This window comes from Dipodomys merriami, unplaced genomic scaffold (genome assembly GCF_024711535.1).
Source record: "Dipodomys merriami isolate MVZ:Mamm:240054 unplaced genomic scaffold, mDipMer1.0.p SCAF_25, whole genome shotgun sequence".
NCBI classification, from domain to species: domain Eukaryota; kingdom Metazoa; phylum Chordata; class Mammalia; order Rodentia; family Heteromyidae; genus Dipodomys; species Dipodomys merriami.
This window is the reverse complement of record NW_027203937.1, coordinates 6089298-6108989: the sequence shown is the minus strand read 5'-3', so window position 1 is coordinate 6108989 and position 19692 is coordinate 6089298. Positions and strand designations below refer to the sequence as shown.

Here is a 19692-nt window from a genome sequence, read left to right as displayed (position 1 = left end):
TTTGTGGTGACTAACTGGAGGTAAGAGTCTCAGACTTTCCTGCACCAGCTGGTTTCAAACAGAGATCCTCAAATCTCAGCCTCCTGAGAAGCTAGAATTACAGATATGAGCAACTGGCAACTTATTCGTGGTTTTGTTTTGTTGTTTTTAAATCAATTTTTAGTATACAAAATTAACTTCTGTAGAAAAACAAAAACATTTTGAAGCATGTGACTCAGCTGCAGGTCTCCTTGAAAAAAAAAGAATGTGCACTGACATTGAATACTTACTACCATCATTACACTAAAATAAGCCTTCTAAAATGAATGGCCAATTCCAAATATAAAAGCTTGACACACAATATAACATCTGTCTTATTTTGTAGAGTAAGAAAACTATTTTTCAATATTCTGTAGTAAACAATATATAATTTATTCAGTATATTAACATTCTTACCATATTACAGAATCCAATATAGCATATTAGCATAATTGGACATGTCCTTTACTATACTGAATATTCAGTGGGATAATCATTTCTTTACAATCTATACACAGGGACAAAAATAAAAGCAAGTTAAGAGACATAGAACCTTACAGACAACTTACCTCTGCAACTTTGAGGAACTCTGAGATTCTTGTCATCCTAGTCAAGAATTTTTTATAGATATCTAGACCTTCTTTGCACTGGTTCTTTTTCATATCAAAATATTTTTCTGCAAAAAGCATTAAAATACCTTTAGTCACAACAAAATGGTACAAACAAGCAATAATATTAATGGTTACAAAAATATTGCAATAGTTCTCTCAAAAGACATACAAAATATTTGCATTAAATTTAGATATTTGAAGCAAATTAGAATTGAGGTATTAAAAATAAAAGAATTGTTTGACTTTATTCATTTACAAATTTGCTCCACAATATTCTTTCACAATTTCCTTAAATATATACATATGTTTGCATGAACACACCTCGTACTAGGGGAAAAAGGGTAAGGAGACTGGTAAGAGGGGATGATATGGATTGGAATACATTGTAAAATGTGTGGAAAGATAACAATAAAATGTAAGTTAAAAAAACAGCTCTTCCCCCCAAAACCCATATAATACATACTTTAATCCTATTAAAGCATGCTGGAGGTATGGCTCTGTACTGAGTCGAAATTCTAGTATTGGCAATAAACAACACAACATCTATTTTGTAGTAATATTCACTAAATACATTAGCCTGTCAATGACAACCCTGTTCAAATGTTACTTGGAACACTCATTTAAATTTAATATGTCAACAGCAGCAAACTGTTTAGTTTATACCAATCATAGGGTGGAAGACTATGCTCTTCACAACTTTACAGGAAACACAACCTCTCATTTTTCACTGAACCCAATTTCCCAATCCTCATGAAATAAAGCACTTCTAAATAAATTTGACAAGTGTTATTTAAAAAATCGATTTAAATGAGTAATTTCTAAGTGGGTAAAGTGGAGAAAAGAGGTATACTGGAATAAAACTACTTAACATCTGATACCTGATATGCCAGCACCCTTTGTAGTTACTTTTCTACTCCATGCAGATCCCATTAAATTGAGTATTTTTATGTGAAATTAACTTCATCCCAAATATACTGAATCTACACCACCACAAATTCCTAAAAGCCTCAAAGTAAAAGTCGCCCATAAAAATTAATGTTTAGCCAGGTACTGGTAGCTCACGCCTGTAATCCTAACTACTCAGGAGGCTGAGATCTCAGGATTGCAGTGCAAAGCCAGCCCAGACAGTAAAGTCTTTGACACTCTTGTCCACTTAAAACACCAGAAAACCAGAAGTGGCCCTGTGGCTCAAGTGGTAGAGCAAAGAGCTAAGGGACAGCGCCCAGGCCCAGAGTGCAAGACCCACAACCGACAAAAAAAAAAAAGTTTAATAGGTTAAAAATGATTGGGCTTAAAAGTAAATTTCAGAGGGCTGGGAATGTGGTTTAGTGGTAGAGTGTTTGCCTAGCATGCATAAGCCCTGGGTTCAATTTCTCAGTACCATATAAACAGAGAAAGCCTCAAGTGGCACTGTGGCTCAAGTGCTAGCATTGAGCCAAAAAGAAAAAAAAAAAAAAAGTAGCTCAGGGACAGTGCCCAGGCCCCTGAGTTCAAGCCCCAGGACTGGCAAAAAAAAAAAAAAAAAAAAAGGTAAATTTAAGCATGAGTGTACAATTCAGTAGCACATTCTCAGTATTCAAGAGGCTCTCTGTCGGTTAAATCCCCAACAAACCAACTCCCTACAAAAAATAAATTTAGGAAAAAAATAGTTGTACAAAGTTTACTGTGGAACAAATTGAGGAAATAAAGACATTTTCCCTATGAGAAAAATAATGTAGGGTTTTTGCCCCACTAAGTCTTTGTAAAATTTACTGCCTTACCCCAACTTAATTTTGAGTTTATTAGTTCTAAATATCAGTAACATAGATAGAAAATTAGTTATATTCCAAAGTATAAATTTCATCTGGCAGGCATCCAAGTTATAAAAATGAGAATTTAATCACTTGTATATATAATCAGGTATAAAATTTTTTCCATGTAAATTATTATAATAAATAAACATATATCAATGACTTTTGGCAGCTTTAAATAACAACTTAGTCAATATTACTTATCCACATGACACAGGTAAGAGAAAAAATATAATTAGGTTACAGCAGAATTTACCCAACAAATTAATAATTCCTTCATTGTATGCTGCAAATAGTCTAATGGCATCTTTGAATAGAAGCATGAAGGCAGCATTTATTACCCCATTTGTAAGTTCATTGCTATTAACCTAGAAGAAAATGAAAGAAAACAAATTAGCTAATCTTATGTTTCAAATGACACTGACAGAAAGATTTCCTTCCTTCCTATTCAAACATATAGGCATATTTTTCAAATGTATTTTCTTTAATACAAATTATACCTAAATTTTCTAATTTACAAGTTTTATTTCTTGCAGTCAGTTAACAAGCAAATATTGCAAAAATCTTCCCAAAAGTGTTCACTTACTCATATGAAAACAACAAGCAAACAATAACCCAATTTTTAAATATTGAGTTTAGTTCAGAATTATGAGGAAAGTAATGTTTGGAAAATCTAGAATTTAGCCCAACTTTTAATTATAAATTGATCACAATAGTGTTTCCAAGAGCAAAATGATGCCAACTTCTTTAACCTCTTCTTTTTTATACAATATAGCAAACTCTATATCCCCAATCCAAAATGTAGCTCCTTTCTAGGTACAAGTTCATATTAACTCATTAAAGGTTTACTGAACTTTTTAAAAAATCATTACATGACCCACTACAATCACTAAGGCACTGAGCTCAGCTAGGCAGAAGACATTTTGGGGGGGGGGAGGGGGACCCGGTCGTGGGGCCTGAACTCTGGGCCTGGGTGCTGTCCCTTAGCTCTTCAGCTCAAGGCTAGCACTCTACCATTTGAGCCCCAGCACTACTTCCAGTTTTCTTCTTTTTTATGTGGTGCTGAGGAATCGAACCCAGGGCCTCACGCCTGCAAGGCAAGCGCTCTACCACTGAGCCACCTTCCCAGACCCAAGACATATATTTTTTTTATAATTTTTTTATTGTAAAGATACTATACAGAGGGTTACAGTTACATGAGTGAGGTAATGAGTACACTTCCTCTTGAACATTGTTACCCCCTCCATTGTTTTCCCCCTACCAAGACATATATTTTGTAAGTATACTTTTCCCTAGTACTATATAAACTAAGTTATTTCATAAGGTCACTGGGAGAATTAAATGACAATGAAAAGTCTAGGTATAGTAGCTGACACATACTTATGGATAATATTTTTATAATTCTTATAATTTTATAATTATAATAATTATGTTAAGCAAATAACAGCACTCATTTATCCATCAAATATATTTGAGGGCTAGCGATAGACTACTTGCCTAGAATGCATGAGGACCTGGTTCCAATCACCAGTCCCATTTAAAAAAACAAAGAAGCTGGGCCCAGTGACTTATGCCTGTAATCCCACCTACACAGGACTGATTTGAAGCTAGCCCTGTCAGGAAAGTCCAGGAGACTCCAATAAACTACCAAAAAGCCAGAAGTGGAGCTTTGGCTCAAAACATAAAGAACTAGCCGTGACCAAAGCAGCTCAGGGACAGCACCCATGCCCTAAGTTTAAGCTTCAGGACACGCACGCACGCACGCATGCACGCACGCACGCACGCACGCACGCACGCACGCCGCACGCACGCCACACGCATACGAAAAAAGAACGGGTAAAACAAAATTATTCTAAGTCTACTTCACATAATATTTAGTACATAAAAATTATTTTAATTTTCTGTGATCTTATCTCTGTACCTGTTCATATGTGAGTATGCCCATGTGTCCTATAGCTATGTATACATATGTGCCCAAGGAGGAAGGTTTAACATAGGCAGAGTTGATAAAGGACAACAAGCTGGACAAAAAAATAATTATCTGTAGATTACCATCTGATTACATTCCCACAGGAAGAATCCTAGCAAGAAAGGTAATTTACAAAAAAGAACAACAAAAAACCCCAAAACAACATATAGCTAAAAACATACAAAGAGGTTTAACTTTACATATCAGATAAAATGTAATAATCAGGGGCTGGGAAGGTGGCTCAGTGGTAGAGCACTTGCCTTGCATGCATGAGGCCCTGGGTTCGATTCCTCAGCACCACATAAGCAAAAAGAAAAAAGCCGGAAGTGGCGCTGTGGCTCAAGTGGTAGAGTGCTAGCCTTGAGCTGAAAAGCTGAGGGACAGCGCCCAGGCCCAGAGTTCAGGCCCTAGGACCGGACCCCCCCAAAAAAAATGTAATAAATTCTATTACTACAATATTCTTTGTTAAATAATATCTATAGATATTACTCACTGAAGACAGCCTGGCAAGATGCCATATGCATATAATCAGAGCATTTGCTGAGGCATGAGGATGGCCAGTTCAAGGCCAAACAGGGCTACACAGCAAGGTTCAGGCCAGCTTGGGCTTCACAGCAAGTTCTCTCCAAATACAAAAAAAAAACAAACAAAAGAGCTGGGTGCTGGTGGCACATGCCTGTAATCCTAGCTGAGACCTGGAGCCAGAAGTCATTGACAATCTCTAATTAACCAGTAAAATGCCAGACTGAATGTGTGGCTCAAATAGTAGCTCACCAGTGAAGGATTGACCCCCATCTTATTGTCCCAGGCCCACACAGACAGGCAAAATCCCAGGTATGTGTGAATTTGTTTGAAGTGCAGGCAGGGTAATCCACCTAAACCCAGCTGTAAACATCCCACTGTGGGCAGAACTGAAAGGCCCCCCCACCTTCTTTGACCTAGTGGCTTTTCATTAACCTCCTTGTGTGGACCTCCTCTAAAAACCCAGCTCCGGTCCCAACAGGAATGTCTGTGCCCCTCGCAGTTCCTCAATAAACAGCCCTCGCCTGTTGGTTGAGTCCGGCCTATTCCTATTGTATTCTCCTCCATTTTCCTAACAACCAGCAGAAAGCAAGAAGCCCCAAGGCCTTAGTTCAAGACCCAGTACTGGCATACACACAGAGGAGAAAAAAAAAAAAAAAAAAAAAGACGAAGAAAGAAAACAAGCTCATTGACCTGTTGACAGTGGCAACATTTTCAAGTGCATGTCAGCAATATTTACTACAAACTTACACGTTTATGTCCTTTGAAACATCAAATTCTTTTCAGACAAAGCAATAATACTACACAAGGTTACAAGGAAGATCAGACTTATCTCTTTGACATAGTATTTAGTACTGAGTTTTTAAAAAATCTTATTTTAAGAAAATAACTTAGTATCAATAGAAGGAACTGGTAAATCAATATAAACAATGAGGTATAATATAGACATTAAAATGAATAATTTTACATAAATACAACAGTTTATTAAGTGAAAAAAAATACAGTAGGAACCTCTGAATCTAATGATTTGTGTTGTAGAAAAGGAATCTGAAAGCTACTTTGACTCAATCCTATGCCTAGCACAAAAGGAGTGTGAAGCTTTTCTTTGTTTGTAAAGGACATTTGAGGCACTGTAGACTGTGACCTCTACTGCTACTATTCAACTCTACTACTCAAACACAAAAACAACCGTGGACAGTAAGCACATCACTGTTTCTGTATTCCTGTAACAACTGTGAACACTGAAATTTGAATTTCATATAATTTTTACCTGTCACATCTTAATTATTCTTTCAAGGATTTAAAAATGGTAATACTTAGCTCAGTTACACAAAAAAGGCATTAAGCTGATAACATCACTCTAGGCAATGAAATACAACATTCATTTACAAATGCATAAGCAACTTACATTAAAATCAAGAAGTGCATCCATTTGATTCTGGATAATTGGTACAGTTTTTAAGAGTTTTTCTGTGTTCATTGTTCTCATAACTCCATCAGCCCTATTTAAAAAACAAAAGTAAGTAAATTTGCTACTAAATCTCTTTGACTCCAATTTTGCTTAATCAAGGGCTATTCTCATACAATTAAAAAAGGTTGATCCAAGGTTGAACACAGTGAATCATTCCTACAATCCCAGCAAATTGGGAGGTAAAGACTGGGATCATGGTTTGAGGCTAGCCTAGACAAATAGTAACCCTATTCAACAAAAGCCAGGCATAGTAATATGTATCTATAATCCCAGCTATGCTGAAATCATATGTAGGAAGCCAGTGTGGACAAAAGTACAATATCCTCTCTGAAAAATAACTAACGCAAAAATAAATGAAGTTGTGGCTCAAACCTTTCTGTATTTGATATAGAAATTCATCAACTATTCTCAATCTGAAGACTGGCCCCTTCAAATCAGGGTTGAGTAGGGAGGGAGAGTTCCTATTTTTATACTTGAAATCTACAAATACCTTCACGATCTGCATTACTAAAACACATTACAGTTAAGTATTAACATAAGCACAAGTGGAAAATAGTTTAATCAACTGATTAATTTGGAAAGGTAACATAAAACATTTGAGTTCAGTTTTAACTTTTCTTGGATAATTAAATTACTTCTGAGCCAGGCACCAGCTACTCAGGAGGCTGAGATCTGAGGATCACAGTTCAAAGCCCACCTGGGCAGGAAAGTCCTGGAGACTCTTATCTCCAATTAACCACCAGAAAACCAGAAGTGGTGCTGTGGCTCAAGTGGTAGAGTACTAGCCTTGCACTGAGGGACAGCATCCAGGCTCAGAGTTCAAGACCCAAGAGAGACAACAACAACAACAAAAAAACAACAACAAAAAAACCCTTACTTCTGTAACTATTTTTGTTTGCTTGTTTCAACTGAATAATTTAGACTTTCAAAAGATCAACTGTTGAGATCTCAGGTGAGTTCAGGGAAGGCATTTGTCAGAGTATTTCTGCAGCTGCTCAACCTCCCAAACGGGCATCAAAACTAAGAGGCTATCCCTGTCCTTCAGCCTAATTACTAGGGAAAAAAATCTGCATATCAGATATTATCAGGCACTGAAGTACTGATCATATGTCATTCCTGTGATAAGCTCTCGTGCAACATGACTATATTGAGGATGCAGCAAAAAAATAAATTTACCTTCTGCACTAAAATTTTGGAATCTTAAGTACAAAAGACAGAAAGAGAATGAAAGGTCAATTACTCTTCATAACATACATAAAAATTATTTCATACATGCAACCCAAGTAAAAAATAGAAGAATAAATCAATTTTTTCAGTATTATAAAGTTTTTTTCTTCACAAAACATCATCAATGAAAAAGATAAGCTACAGGAGGAGACAAAGTATTTGCAAATTATGTATGTCACTAGATAGCTGTTATCCAAAATTCACAGTAGTTAATTCACCCTTATGTATGAGGAGATAATTTCAAAATGCCCAGTGAATGTACTAATATTAAACACTACACAATAAAAACCACAACATGTGAGTAAAAGTGCAGTAATAGATACCCTATTCGAAAACATGATTCATGCTCCAGGACAGAGCAGGACAGCATGAGATTATACAAAGCAACTCCGAACAGTGCACAATTTAAAACAAATTATTTCAGAAAATTTCCACTTAATATTTTCAGAGCACAGTTCAGAGGGTAACTAAAACTGCAGAAGAGTAGAGGAGAATACTTTGCAATTTAGCAAGGAAAATATTTAACTTAATTTTAACAAAGCGCAAGGGATTTGAAAATCATTTTTCCAAACAAGATATACAAATGGCTAATAATACTCGTTATCATTTTCCACTCAAGAAAGGTAAAACAAAAAATCAGAATATATCTTATTTCACTCGTTATCATGGCTACAATTAGACAACAAACAAAAAAAAGAAAATTAATTTTAGTAAAGATTATGGAGAAATTGAATGCTAATGCATTTCTGAGAGAAATGTAAAATGGTTTTAAATGCTTTGAAAAACAACTCTAAAACTAAGAGTCAGCATATCATCTAGCAATTCCACTCCTGTATATGCAAGAGAAATGGATATTCTAAATCGTGTACATTAATGCTGAGAGCAACATTTTTCCCTAATATCAAGATACCTCACTCAATTGTCCATCTGTTGATCAGATAAGAATATAGTTTAGGGCTGGGAAGGTGGCTCAGTGGTAGAGTGCTTGCCTTGCATGCCCGAGATTTCTCAGCACCACATAAGCAAAAAGAAAAAAGCCGGAAGCGGCACTGTGGCTCAAGTGGTAAAGCGCTACCTTGAGCTGAAGAGCTGAGGGACAGCGCCCAGGCCCAGAGTTCAGGCCCCACGACTGGACCCGAAAAAAAGAATATAGTTTATATCCATACCATAATATATTGGCTATAAGAATAAATATACATCTTAACATATACATAAATATGGATACTTTGGTTTTAATACATTATGTTAAATAAAAAATTAAATTCAAAACAGAACATTTGGTTCTAATTATATCAAGTGTCTCTCAATAGGCAAAAACCTGAAGCAGACAGCATTTTCATGATTGCTGGGTTCTGGAGGAAAAAAGGAACAGGAAATGACTACTAATAGGTAGGAGATGACAAAAATGTTCTGGACTTACATAAATGAATAATCACTGAATTATAGGCTTTAAAGGGGTGAATTTTACATTATATGAATATTTCACTAAAGTTATAAAAATAAGAACTTTTAAAATCTCACTTCAGCCGGGCGCTGGTGGCTCACGCCTGTAATCCTAGCTACTCAGGAGGCTGAGATCTGAGGATCGCGGTTCAAAGCCAGCCCGGGCAGGAGAGACCGTGAGACTCCTATCTCCAATAAACCACCAGAAAACCGGAAGTGGCGCTGTAGCTCAAGTGGTAGAGCGCTCGCCTTGAGCTGAAGAGCTGAGGGACAGCGCCCAAGCCCAGAGTTCAAACCCCACGACCGACAAAAAAAAAAAAAAAAAAAAAAAAAAAAAATCTCACTTCAAAAAGTATCTGATATACTTCTTTAAAAAAAATGAATTTCACCTTTCAAAACAGGCTAAAACTCCATTAATTTACAACGTAGTTTAAATCAGATATCAAAGAAAGAGAATATAACTCACCCTCTCTTCACTTTTGTGAAATCAAATGCAACTTGTCTGTATGAAACTGCTTTTTCATTTAGATATCTGCTATATCGCCTAATAAATGTAGACATATCATATCCTGAAGAAACAGAGAAGTTTTCATAAATGATTAAAATCTCGCTTTGCCTATAAAACAACTTTCATTCAATAGTTTCATCTTGCTATGCCAAGCCCACTAAGTGATATAAATTAACTGAGAAAAAATTTCATATGAAATTCAGTTTTAGAAAAACAAACTTCAAAGCAGGTTATATATAGCTTTAAAAAAAACTATTCTGGGTGTGGGGGGCGGGGGGGGAGAGGATGGGAAGGGATGGGAAGGGAAAACAAAGGAGGCTACAATGCTTGATAAGAAATGTACTCATTATCTTGCCCATGTAATTATAACCCCTCTGGTACTGTATTTTCACAATAAAAAATTAAATTAAATTTAATTTAAAAAAAATCTATTCTCCACAAATTTTCACCGAAATACCTTCATTTTGCTTCTTGATTAACACTGAACCCAGGGCCTTGCACTTGTAAGGCAAGCACTCTACTACTTGAACTATGCCTCTCGTCCTTGTTTTTGTCTTTGTGAAGTAGAAGGAGCAAAAAGTTAGAATCAATTACCAAAGTATAAGGTATTTTTTTTGGTGGGGGAGGGTGTTTGTTTTTAATGCTGGTATACTGGGACTTGAACTTGGCCTCTGTTTTTGTGCCCATGGATGGTGCACTACCACTTGAACCACATCTTCAATTCCAGTTTTTATTACTATTTAAAATAAAATTGAACTGGGCACTGATGGCTCATGCTTATAACCTTAGATGCTCAGGAAGTTAAGACTGATCCCAAGGATCTCAGTTTGAAGCCAGCCCAGGCAGCAAAGTCTGAGAGACTCTTCTCCAATTAACACGCAAAGAAACAGGATGGAGGCATGGCACAAATGGTAGGGCACTGGCCAATCTAATTTTGACTTATTAGAATGAACTGTCCATCCTATGTCCCTTCCCTATTTTATGGAACAGTTTGAGGCGCACTGGTGTTAATTAATCCTTAAAGAATTGGTAGAAATTGGCTGTGAATCTATCAGGTCCTAGTCTTTGTTGGGAAGATATTACTCCTTCAATTCTGTGCTTGTTATAAATCTCTCTTAATGTGGAAACTTTTTTTGGGGGGGGGGGGCGGGGGGAGGGTCCGGTCATGGGACCTGAACTCTGGGCTTGGGCGCTGTCCCTCAGCTCTTCAGCTCAAGGCTAGTGCTCTACCACTTGAGCCACAGTGCCACTTCCAGCTTTTTTCTTTTTGCTTATGTGGTGCTGAGGAATCTAACCCAGGGCCTCAGGCATGCAAGGCAAGCACTCTACCACTGAGCCACCTTCCCAGCCCCAATGTGGAAACTTCTGAAGCTGTCCTTTTAAGGATAAATTAAAAAAACTTCTGTGTTAAATGAACCTTAAAGGAATTTATGATCACTAAATTAGCACTCTAAAAGATACTTATAGGAATCCTCCAAGTGTTTTTTTTCCCTATGGGCAAGTGGGGTACTAAAGTCACCCTCTATTATTAAACTTGGGAGTTCTATCTGTGCATTTATGTCCAGTAGTGTTTGTCTTATTGAAACTGTGTGAGTCAACATATTATCCTCTTGATGGGCTGTTCCTCTTATCAATATGATAAGAAATTCTTCTGACTAATCTCTTGGCAAATTTTGATTTGAAATCTACCTTGCCAGATATTCCTATTCCTGCTTGATTTCATACTCCATTTGTTTGGAATAGCCTTTCCTATCCTTCCACTTTTAGCTCCTGTGTTTTTGTCTTTATAATACTGTTTTTTTTTTCTCTTTGCCAGTCCTAAAGCTTGAACTCAGGGCCTAGGTACAGTCCTTGAGCCTTTCTGTACTCAAGGCTATAGCACTCTACCACTTGAGTCACACATCACCATTTCCGGCTTTTTCCATTTATGTGGTACTGAGGAACTGAGGAATCAAACACAGGGCTTCATGTACGCTAGCCAAGCACTCTACCTCTAAGTCACATTCCCAGCTCATAGTGTGTTTCTTATAGGCAACAAATAGTCTTGCCTTTTAATCCAGTTCATCAGCCTTTGCTTTTGATTGAAGAATTGAGACCCCTAATATTCAGATTACTTAAAGTTATGTAGCAATTCCTATAGTTTTGTTGATTTTATAATGCTTGATTCTTTCTTAACCCTCCTTTCTTTATCTACTGGTATAGAGAGATTCTTTCCCATATTTTCATGGTAGAATTTATCTTCTTCTATGTGTAGGATTCTTTTAAGTATCTTCTGAAGTGCTAGCCTAGTTCATGAATCCTCCTCAGTTTTTATCAGTTTTTCTCAAATATGAAGGACAGCTGTGCTGCTTATAGTAATCTTCTGAAATAAGATCATTCCATGTTCCTCCTTGCTTTCAGAGTTTCTGCCTAATAGTATTTTTTAAAAGTTTATACACACACTCCTTAGCTGATTGATTTGTATTATTCCTGTTAATCTATTTTTGTCCTTGTTTCCTGTGTGCCATGGCCATGCATTGTTCTAAGTACTTTACAGTTATTCATTAAACCTCATCACAACCCTTCTTAGAAAAGGACTATCATTATTCCTGATTTTACAGAAGCAGAGGTAAATAACTTATTCAAGTTCATGAACTGTAATTGGTGAAGAAAAAATTCCAACCTAAATAGTTTATCCAATTAGAGGCATGTTCAAATGGTAGAACACCTGCCTAATCAAGAGAAAATCCTGAATACAAATCCCAGGACCATTTAAACAGAAAAATGTATGTGTACATACACACACATAGAGAGTACACAAACAAACCCAAACAGTCCAACTCTAGAATCAACGCTTCCAACTAATGTGTAATGCCTCTCCAACTTCAGGATGTTAGGTACAAAGTCAAAATCAAGGGCTGGGAATGTGGCTTAGTGGTACAGTGCTTGCTTAGCATGCATGAAGCCCTCGGTTCGATTCCTCAGTACCACATAAACAGAAAAAGTTTAAGTGGTGCTGTGGCTCAAGTGATAAAAGTACTAGCGGCAGAGTACTAGCCATGAGCAAAAAAACAGCTCAGGGTCAGTGCCCAGGCCCTGGGTTCAAACCCCAGGACTGGCAAAATAAAAAATAAAAAGTGAAAAATAAATATCAATCATAATATCCAAATTTGTTCCCCACTATAACACTCACTAAAACAAAAAGTTTGTAACAGTAACATGCTAAGAGTTCAATTCTGCAACGATCATTATGAGGATACTCTTGACTTTCTGTGCAACTATTTTTACATGGGAATACTCTTAATTTTCTGTAGTAAGTTGTCTTTACCTTGCAGTCCACTTTTATCCAAAAAATTGCTTAGGTTAAACAATGTGTTTCTTGAAGCCAAATACTGAATAAAACGCTGGAAAACAAATAAACATCAAATTAAGATACTGCCATCTCACAAACTGATTTAAAAAGTATGAGGAAAAGTGATAGTTAACATGTTTATTTACTTTAAAATTTATCATCTTCACTTTTTATTAAGTAGTTGACAAATCTAAAAATAATACATGATTTTTACTAGTACATAAGAATCTATCAAACCTTAATTCCCAAACGCTACTAATTAAAGTCAAGATAATATAAGGAAATAGGCACCACAACCAGTAATTTTAGTTTTACTATCGCATACTAGGACTATTGCTAATCATATTCAGATCGCATCTGTATTTTATTTACCCAGTTGACTTTGAACTCCTGGGTTCAAAAGGTCCACCTGCTTAGCCTCTCAAATGTCTGGGATTATAGGCCATGTCACCATGCCTGTATGGCACTTAATTTTTCTTTCTATTTCAAATTAACAAAAATATACTTGTCTTTTCCAATGTGCATTTTTAACTCCATTTTCTCCAAGGGATTACCTATTTAATAAATGTAGATCTAGTTTATTTTAAATGATGTTCTAGTATTCCAATGACGATTACATCATTATGCATCCATTGCATTTATGGTATTAAAGTTCTTTCCAATTTTTACTATTAGAACAATGCTGCATTGACATTTTTTTAACTGGGTCTCCAATTATAAATATTTAGAGCTTCTCAGGATATATAATAGCATATCGTTTTAGCTAGACATTTGTGGCTCATGCTATAATCCTAGCTACCCAGGAGGCTGAGATCTGAGGATTGAGTTTCAAAGGCAGTGCAGGCAGAAAAGTCCACAAATTTATCTTTTAACAGCAAAAGCTGGAAGTCAAAGTGTGACTCAAGTGGCAGAGTGGCAGCCTTGAACAAAAAAAGCTCAGCAAGAGCAAAACGACTGAGTTCAAGTCCCAGAAGCAGCATGTGCCTGCATACATATACAGAGCACATCTTTTGCAAATTTATAGTAAAAATGCTTTTCTTAGGGCTTACTTACCATGGAATATGACCTTAACTTTCCTTCATAACCTCAAAACAGATAACTAAAGAAATGCCTTTCAAGTTTACTTCTTATTAGGATTCCCTTTTTAAAAAAATATTTGTAGTGTCTTAATACCAGCTTAACATCCCAATTCATTATTGTTTACCTGAGATCACCCCAAATTAACAAGCCAGGATTCTGAAGAACTAGCAAATCAAAGACTCTCATTTCAGCATAACCTAAAAGAATCGGCTTCAAAATGTATTACAATATTAAGATCTAAGAGAGTAATGGTATTTTTCATATAATTTTCTTGTTACTATTAAGGTATTGTATAGAGGAGTAAAAATTTCACAGTTCAGATAATGTATACATTTCTCTTTTGGACAATATCATCCCTTCCTTTGATTTTCCTCAGTTTCTCCCTCTCTTATCCCTGCTAATAAATTGCATTTTCCGTATACAAACAGAACTGCAAAGATCAGTACCACCTTCAGAACCACATTTTGAAATTATCTTTGTTTCTTGATCCCATTATTGAAATCCTCTGTGCTCTGGCCCACTTTCTATTTTTTAGTTCACAGGCCATCTTTCCTCAAATTTCAGGATATACAATTATATTCCTGGCTAGTCATCTAGCCCTTTTTATCTGTATTATTCAGTGGCAAAGTTACTAAAGTTTTGTTTGAAGAAAAGCAAATTGAATAATCAAACATCACACTAACATACTTGCTAACAAAAACTATTCTTACCTCATTCCCATATACCATCAAATGATGAGTTGTAATGAGAGATTTGAAGACCACCACCCAACTACTATTAGTAGTTCTTTCAAATAAACTGTCTGCCAATTGTGGGATGTTCACATTCATCTCATTTGTGCACTGAATTAAGTCTGCAATAAAAAAAAAAAGATGGTCAGTTACTCTGATTTTAATTTATTGTTAGTATCAGATTTGTATACAAACAGGTGGGAAAAAAATCTAACAAAGAGGAGCAACATTGGACAGTTTGAAGAATTCATTGAAACTCTTTTGGGGGAGCAACTGAAACAATTATGAACAATTAAGATACTGAGTAGGATTGATCAATAATAACAGAAAGAAAATAAACTCCTTTATAGTATAATTCACCCTCAAGATCTTTAATCATCTTAAAAGGAATTGTTTTGGGCAGGTGCAGGAGACTCACACCTGTAATCCTAGCTACTCAGAAGGCTGAGTTATGAGGATCGCGGTTCAAAGGCAGCCCGCAGCCCAGGCAGGGCAGGAAAGTCCGTGAGACTCTTATCTCCAAAAGACTCTTATCTACTTGAGCACTGTGGCTCAAGTAGTAGAGCGCTCCCTTGAGCTGAAGAGCTCAGGGACAGCACCCAGGCCCAGAATTCAAGCCCCTTGACTCCTCTCCCCCAAAAGGGAATTGCTTCAAGGCTTTAAGGAACTTTTAGTTATCTTACCAATATTAATATTATTCATCCCTTTAAATTTCTACCCTGGGCTATGGTGACTCATGCGTGTAATCCTAACTACTTGGGAGGACTCTGATATTGTTAAGTTTGTGATTCAAGGTCAGCTGGGCAGGAAAAGATTTCTGAGATTCTTCTCAACAAACAGTTGGGCTTGGTAAAACGTGTCAGTTATTCTACCTACCAGGAAGCTTAACTTGTGTTAGGCACCAATGCAGGAAGCAAAGAGCATAGCTCAAAAACATACAGTAAAGGAAGTGGCGCTGTAGCTCAAGTGGTAGAGCGCTCGCCTTGAGTTGAAGAGCTGAGGGACAACGCCCAGGCCCAGAGTTCAAGCCCCACGACCGACAAAAAAAAAAAAAACTATATAGAGCACTCAAAAACATACAGTAAAGGGGCTGGGAAGGTGGCTCAGTGGTAGAGCGCTTGCCTTGCAAGCCTGAGACCCTGGGTTCGATTCCTCAGCACCATATAAGCAAAAAGAAAAAAGCCGGAAGTGGCGCTGTGGCTCAAGTGGTAGAGCGCTAGCCTTGAGCTGAAGAGCTGAGGGACAGGGCCCAGGCCCAGAGTTCAGGCCCCACAACCGACCCCAAAAAAAAAAAAAAAACATACAGTAAAAATCAGAGGTGAAGATATGAATCCAATCCTGCTTAGCAACCAAGGCCCTGAGTTCAAAACTTAAGCAAAACAAATAAAAGAAAACTAGAGTATAGTCTATGATTGCATAAGACTGTAGTTGGTTTATCCAAAATATTTTCATTTTTCTTTCCCTCAATTCTATGGCACTAACTCAGATTACCAGTTGATATCTAGCTAATTATGATAAAACAAAATGGATGAAGTTTTTTTCTGCACAAATATCCAAGTCAGAAACGACTTAGAGACTATAATTTAACATTACTGTGAATACTGTTAAAGCAACAGTAAGTTCTCATCTTGTATTTCAAATTCAAAAGCATTACTATTAAATAATCACACAATATGGTCACCCAAAGTGGGGAGACAAAATAGACCTCAGATTTTATCTAGAATACGCTTAATGGACATATTCAATTAACACCAAATACAATCCAGTTTAAGGAAATAATAGGAAGACCAAGACATGAATCATTTTAAACATATGTATCAAATACAATGAACAAATATCTAAGCTTAACTACCATCAAGGGAAATGAGTTATTGATGATTCATTAGTAATTTTTCTGCTTTCAGTCTTTAGCTCTTAATGATTAGATATAAATTTATTTTTTAAATTACAATTGACTAGCCAGGCGCAGATGGCTCATGCCTGTAATCCTAGCTACTCAAGAGGCTGAGATCTGAGGATCAAGGTTCAAAGCCAGCCCGGGCAGAAAAGTCCGTGAGACTCTTATCTCCAATAAACCACAAGAAAACTGAAGTGGCACTGTGGCTCAAGCGGTACAGCACTTGCCTCGCCTTGAGCTGAAGAGCGCAGGGACAGTGCCCAAGCCCAGAGTACAAGTCTCACGACCGACAAAAAAATAAAAAAATAAATTACAATCAACTGTACAAAGGAGTTTCACTGCATATGCACATATATGCCTATGTTGTTTTTATAAAATTTACCTCACTTATATTACTTTCTTTATCCTCCTTTTTGCTCCCTACATATGAATTCAAAAGACCTAACTTGGCCTTGATTGCTTATAAGGGCAATATAATCAACATTACAGCTTACAATTTTCAAATGCTTGCTTTAGAAAGCCCAATTATTTGTATAAACAAAGTATCATTTGTTAAATATATTTAGATACAGAGCTACTCTGGCCAACACAGCTTGAAGAACAAAGCACAACAGAATGCCCACAAAATAGCAGAATGACAAAAGTCTTTTATAATTCACACCAAAATTAAACTAGTAAATTCAATTTGGGATTGCGTGGTTCAGCTTCTGAAATAAAAAAGGGGGGGATATTTTATCATTGTCTTCTCTGAATTTCATACTACCTTAATACTTGTCCTGTAGCACTTATTCAAATATAACACACTGAGGGTACAGCCTATTTGCCACTTTTTATGTGATACAGGCTGGCCTCAAACTTAATACTCCTCCTTCCTCAGCCACCCAAGTGTTGTGACCACAGATTTATGTGATCTAAGCTCTGACTTGATTTCTTAACTATGATTAGTTTTCATTTATGATAAGAGAGTAAAACAGGTTTTGTTGGGGAGGCTATTATCAGTGGGAGAGGCTATCTAAATAGTAAATATAGTTAAAAAAAAAAAAAAAAAAAAACAACTCTGTATGGAAAGTGATGGAGAAGATGCGGTTGATGTAGTATACTGTATAGTATACTATACCCCATATAACCAATGTATGCTAAGGATGGAGGAAGAGAGGAAAGGTGAGAGAAAGGAAAGAAAGGAACAAAGGAAAGGGAGGGAGGGAGGAAGAGAGGGAGAAAGAGAGGGAGAGGGGAAGAGAGAGAGAGAGAGAGAGAGAGAGAGAGGCAGGCAGGGGGGCAAAAAGGAAGGCAGGTTTCCTGGGCATGGTGATTCTCCCAGGTAATTGGAGGTGATACATAGAGCTACTTAAGAGGAGGAAGCAAGAGGATCTCAATTTGAAGCCAGCCATAAGCAAAGGTAGAAGATTGTTCCCAAAACAGATTTGGACGAGTGGCTCAAGTAGTAGAGTACTTGTCTAACAAGTATAAGGTCCTGAATTCAATCTCTGGTACTACTCTCCTCCCCTAAAAAACCCAAATCAAGTTCCCTCCCACATATATTTAACTTTATATTCCTAGATTTTCTTCTATATCCTTCTAGAAACTATCTTGATATACTACACAGGTCTTAAATGTAGTAATAACTACTTTCTTACAATGGCATCAACAGTAATTGTGCTTCTTAGACTCTTGGTTTTCAACACTAAACCCAAAGATACTTCTCTACTTCTGTGTTGTTTATACACAGTCAAAATCACATCAATGACTATCCTAAACCTCAGAAAACCCTACTTCTCTCCCAGCAGCCATTCCAAAGTCTATATGCAGCTATTGTTTAGAGAAATGTCTCTCTCCTAGACATTTGGGAAGATGATCACTGCCCTATGAGGTTTGGCAAACATTACTACAAAAGAGGAATATTAACTGTTCTGCAATGTGCAATAGTCAATACTCCACAATTGTGACTGCCAACAAAACACGTTAATCTGACTCTGCTGTTAATACATGATGTAGGTGTCTCACTCATCCCAAATCTCTAACCATTCTCTAAATGAGCCTCCAAATTCTCTACAACACAACAGTACCACAGCTAAACCTACAGCATTCAGGGTAGAGAAAATATATTCCATAGTTGTCAAAAATCCTATCTTTAGTCTCCCTCACAGAAACATTTTTCAATGTTCTATGATGTACCTTGCTCTTACCTGACTTTCTACATTTCCTGCTCATTATTGAAGTAATTTCCTTAGTGAATTCTTCTACTCTACAGTTACTAAAACTGAAATTTGATTACTTTCAATCATTTTTTCCACTTGACATGTTAGTATGTAAACATTTATTATTTCTTGTCGCAGAGGTCAACTGCTAGGATTAGTCAAATAGAACCTTACTTATGGATTTCAGTATTCACACATATGGCATGTTTATACAAAAGACTGTGTATGTATATATACTATACTATATAAACTACAGAATGTCTGTTTGTATACTCTCACATTATTCTCTTTGTGTCCTCCCTGTGTAGGTCTTTACTTCAGCTACAAAAGTCTTCCTTTGAAATTCCTCATGCCAAACATTGTGACCTCAAGTGCTCCACACTGATGTTCCTCTTGCCTAGAATATCCAGATATTTGGCCTCATCTTTGCTGAAATGTCTCCTTACCAGATGAACTTCCCTGAATAATTAAAATTACAAATCCTTAAGAAACTTCACCTCCAAACCATTCTTATACCCCTTTACTACTTTATAATCTCATCATTCTGCTCTATTTCTCTCCAAAGTATTTATTACCACCTAATATATCTTAAATTATTTAATGTCTGTCTCTAAACTAAAAGAGTGGGCAGAGTTGTTTTATTCTTTTTTTCTCTTTTTCTTTTTCTTTTTTTTTCCTTTTTTTTTTCTTGTGAAAATACTGTACAGAGGGGTTACAATTACATGGGCAAGATAATGAGTACATTTCTTATCAAGCATTGTAGCCTCCTCCTTTGTTTCCCCTTCCCATCCCTTCCCATCCTCCCCTGACCCCCCACCCAATCCTCCCTGTTTTATTCTTTATTATATCCTCAACAGCTTAAAAACAATCCTTCACATACAGTGGTGACACCATGT

The 19692-nt window shown here is 36.6% G+C and overlaps 1 protein-coding gene across 17 annotated transcripts in view; it reads right to left on the bottom strand.

Annotated features, from left to right (window-relative positions):
• Window positions 1-19692, bottom strand: part of Picalm (phosphatidylinositol binding clathrin assembly protein) — a 104149-nt gene that overhangs the window by 50634 nt on the left and 33823 nt on the right. For all 17 annotated transcript variants that reach the window (XM_070034846.1, XM_070034836.1, XM_070034845.1 and 14 more), the window contains exons 2-7: window positions 14681-14823; window positions 12867-12942; window positions 9518-9620; window positions 6319-6412; window positions 2676-2787; window positions 588-694 (exon numbers count right to left, since the gene is read on the bottom strand). In XM_070034846.1, the coding sequence (XP_069890947.1) occupies window positions 588-694; window positions 2676-2787; window positions 6319-6412; window positions 9518-9620; window positions 12867-12942; window positions 14681-14823 (635 nt within the window). The remainder of the gene's footprint in view (window positions 1-587; window positions 695-2675; window positions 2788-6318; window positions 6413-9517; window positions 9621-12866; window positions 12943-14680; window positions 14824-19692) is intronic.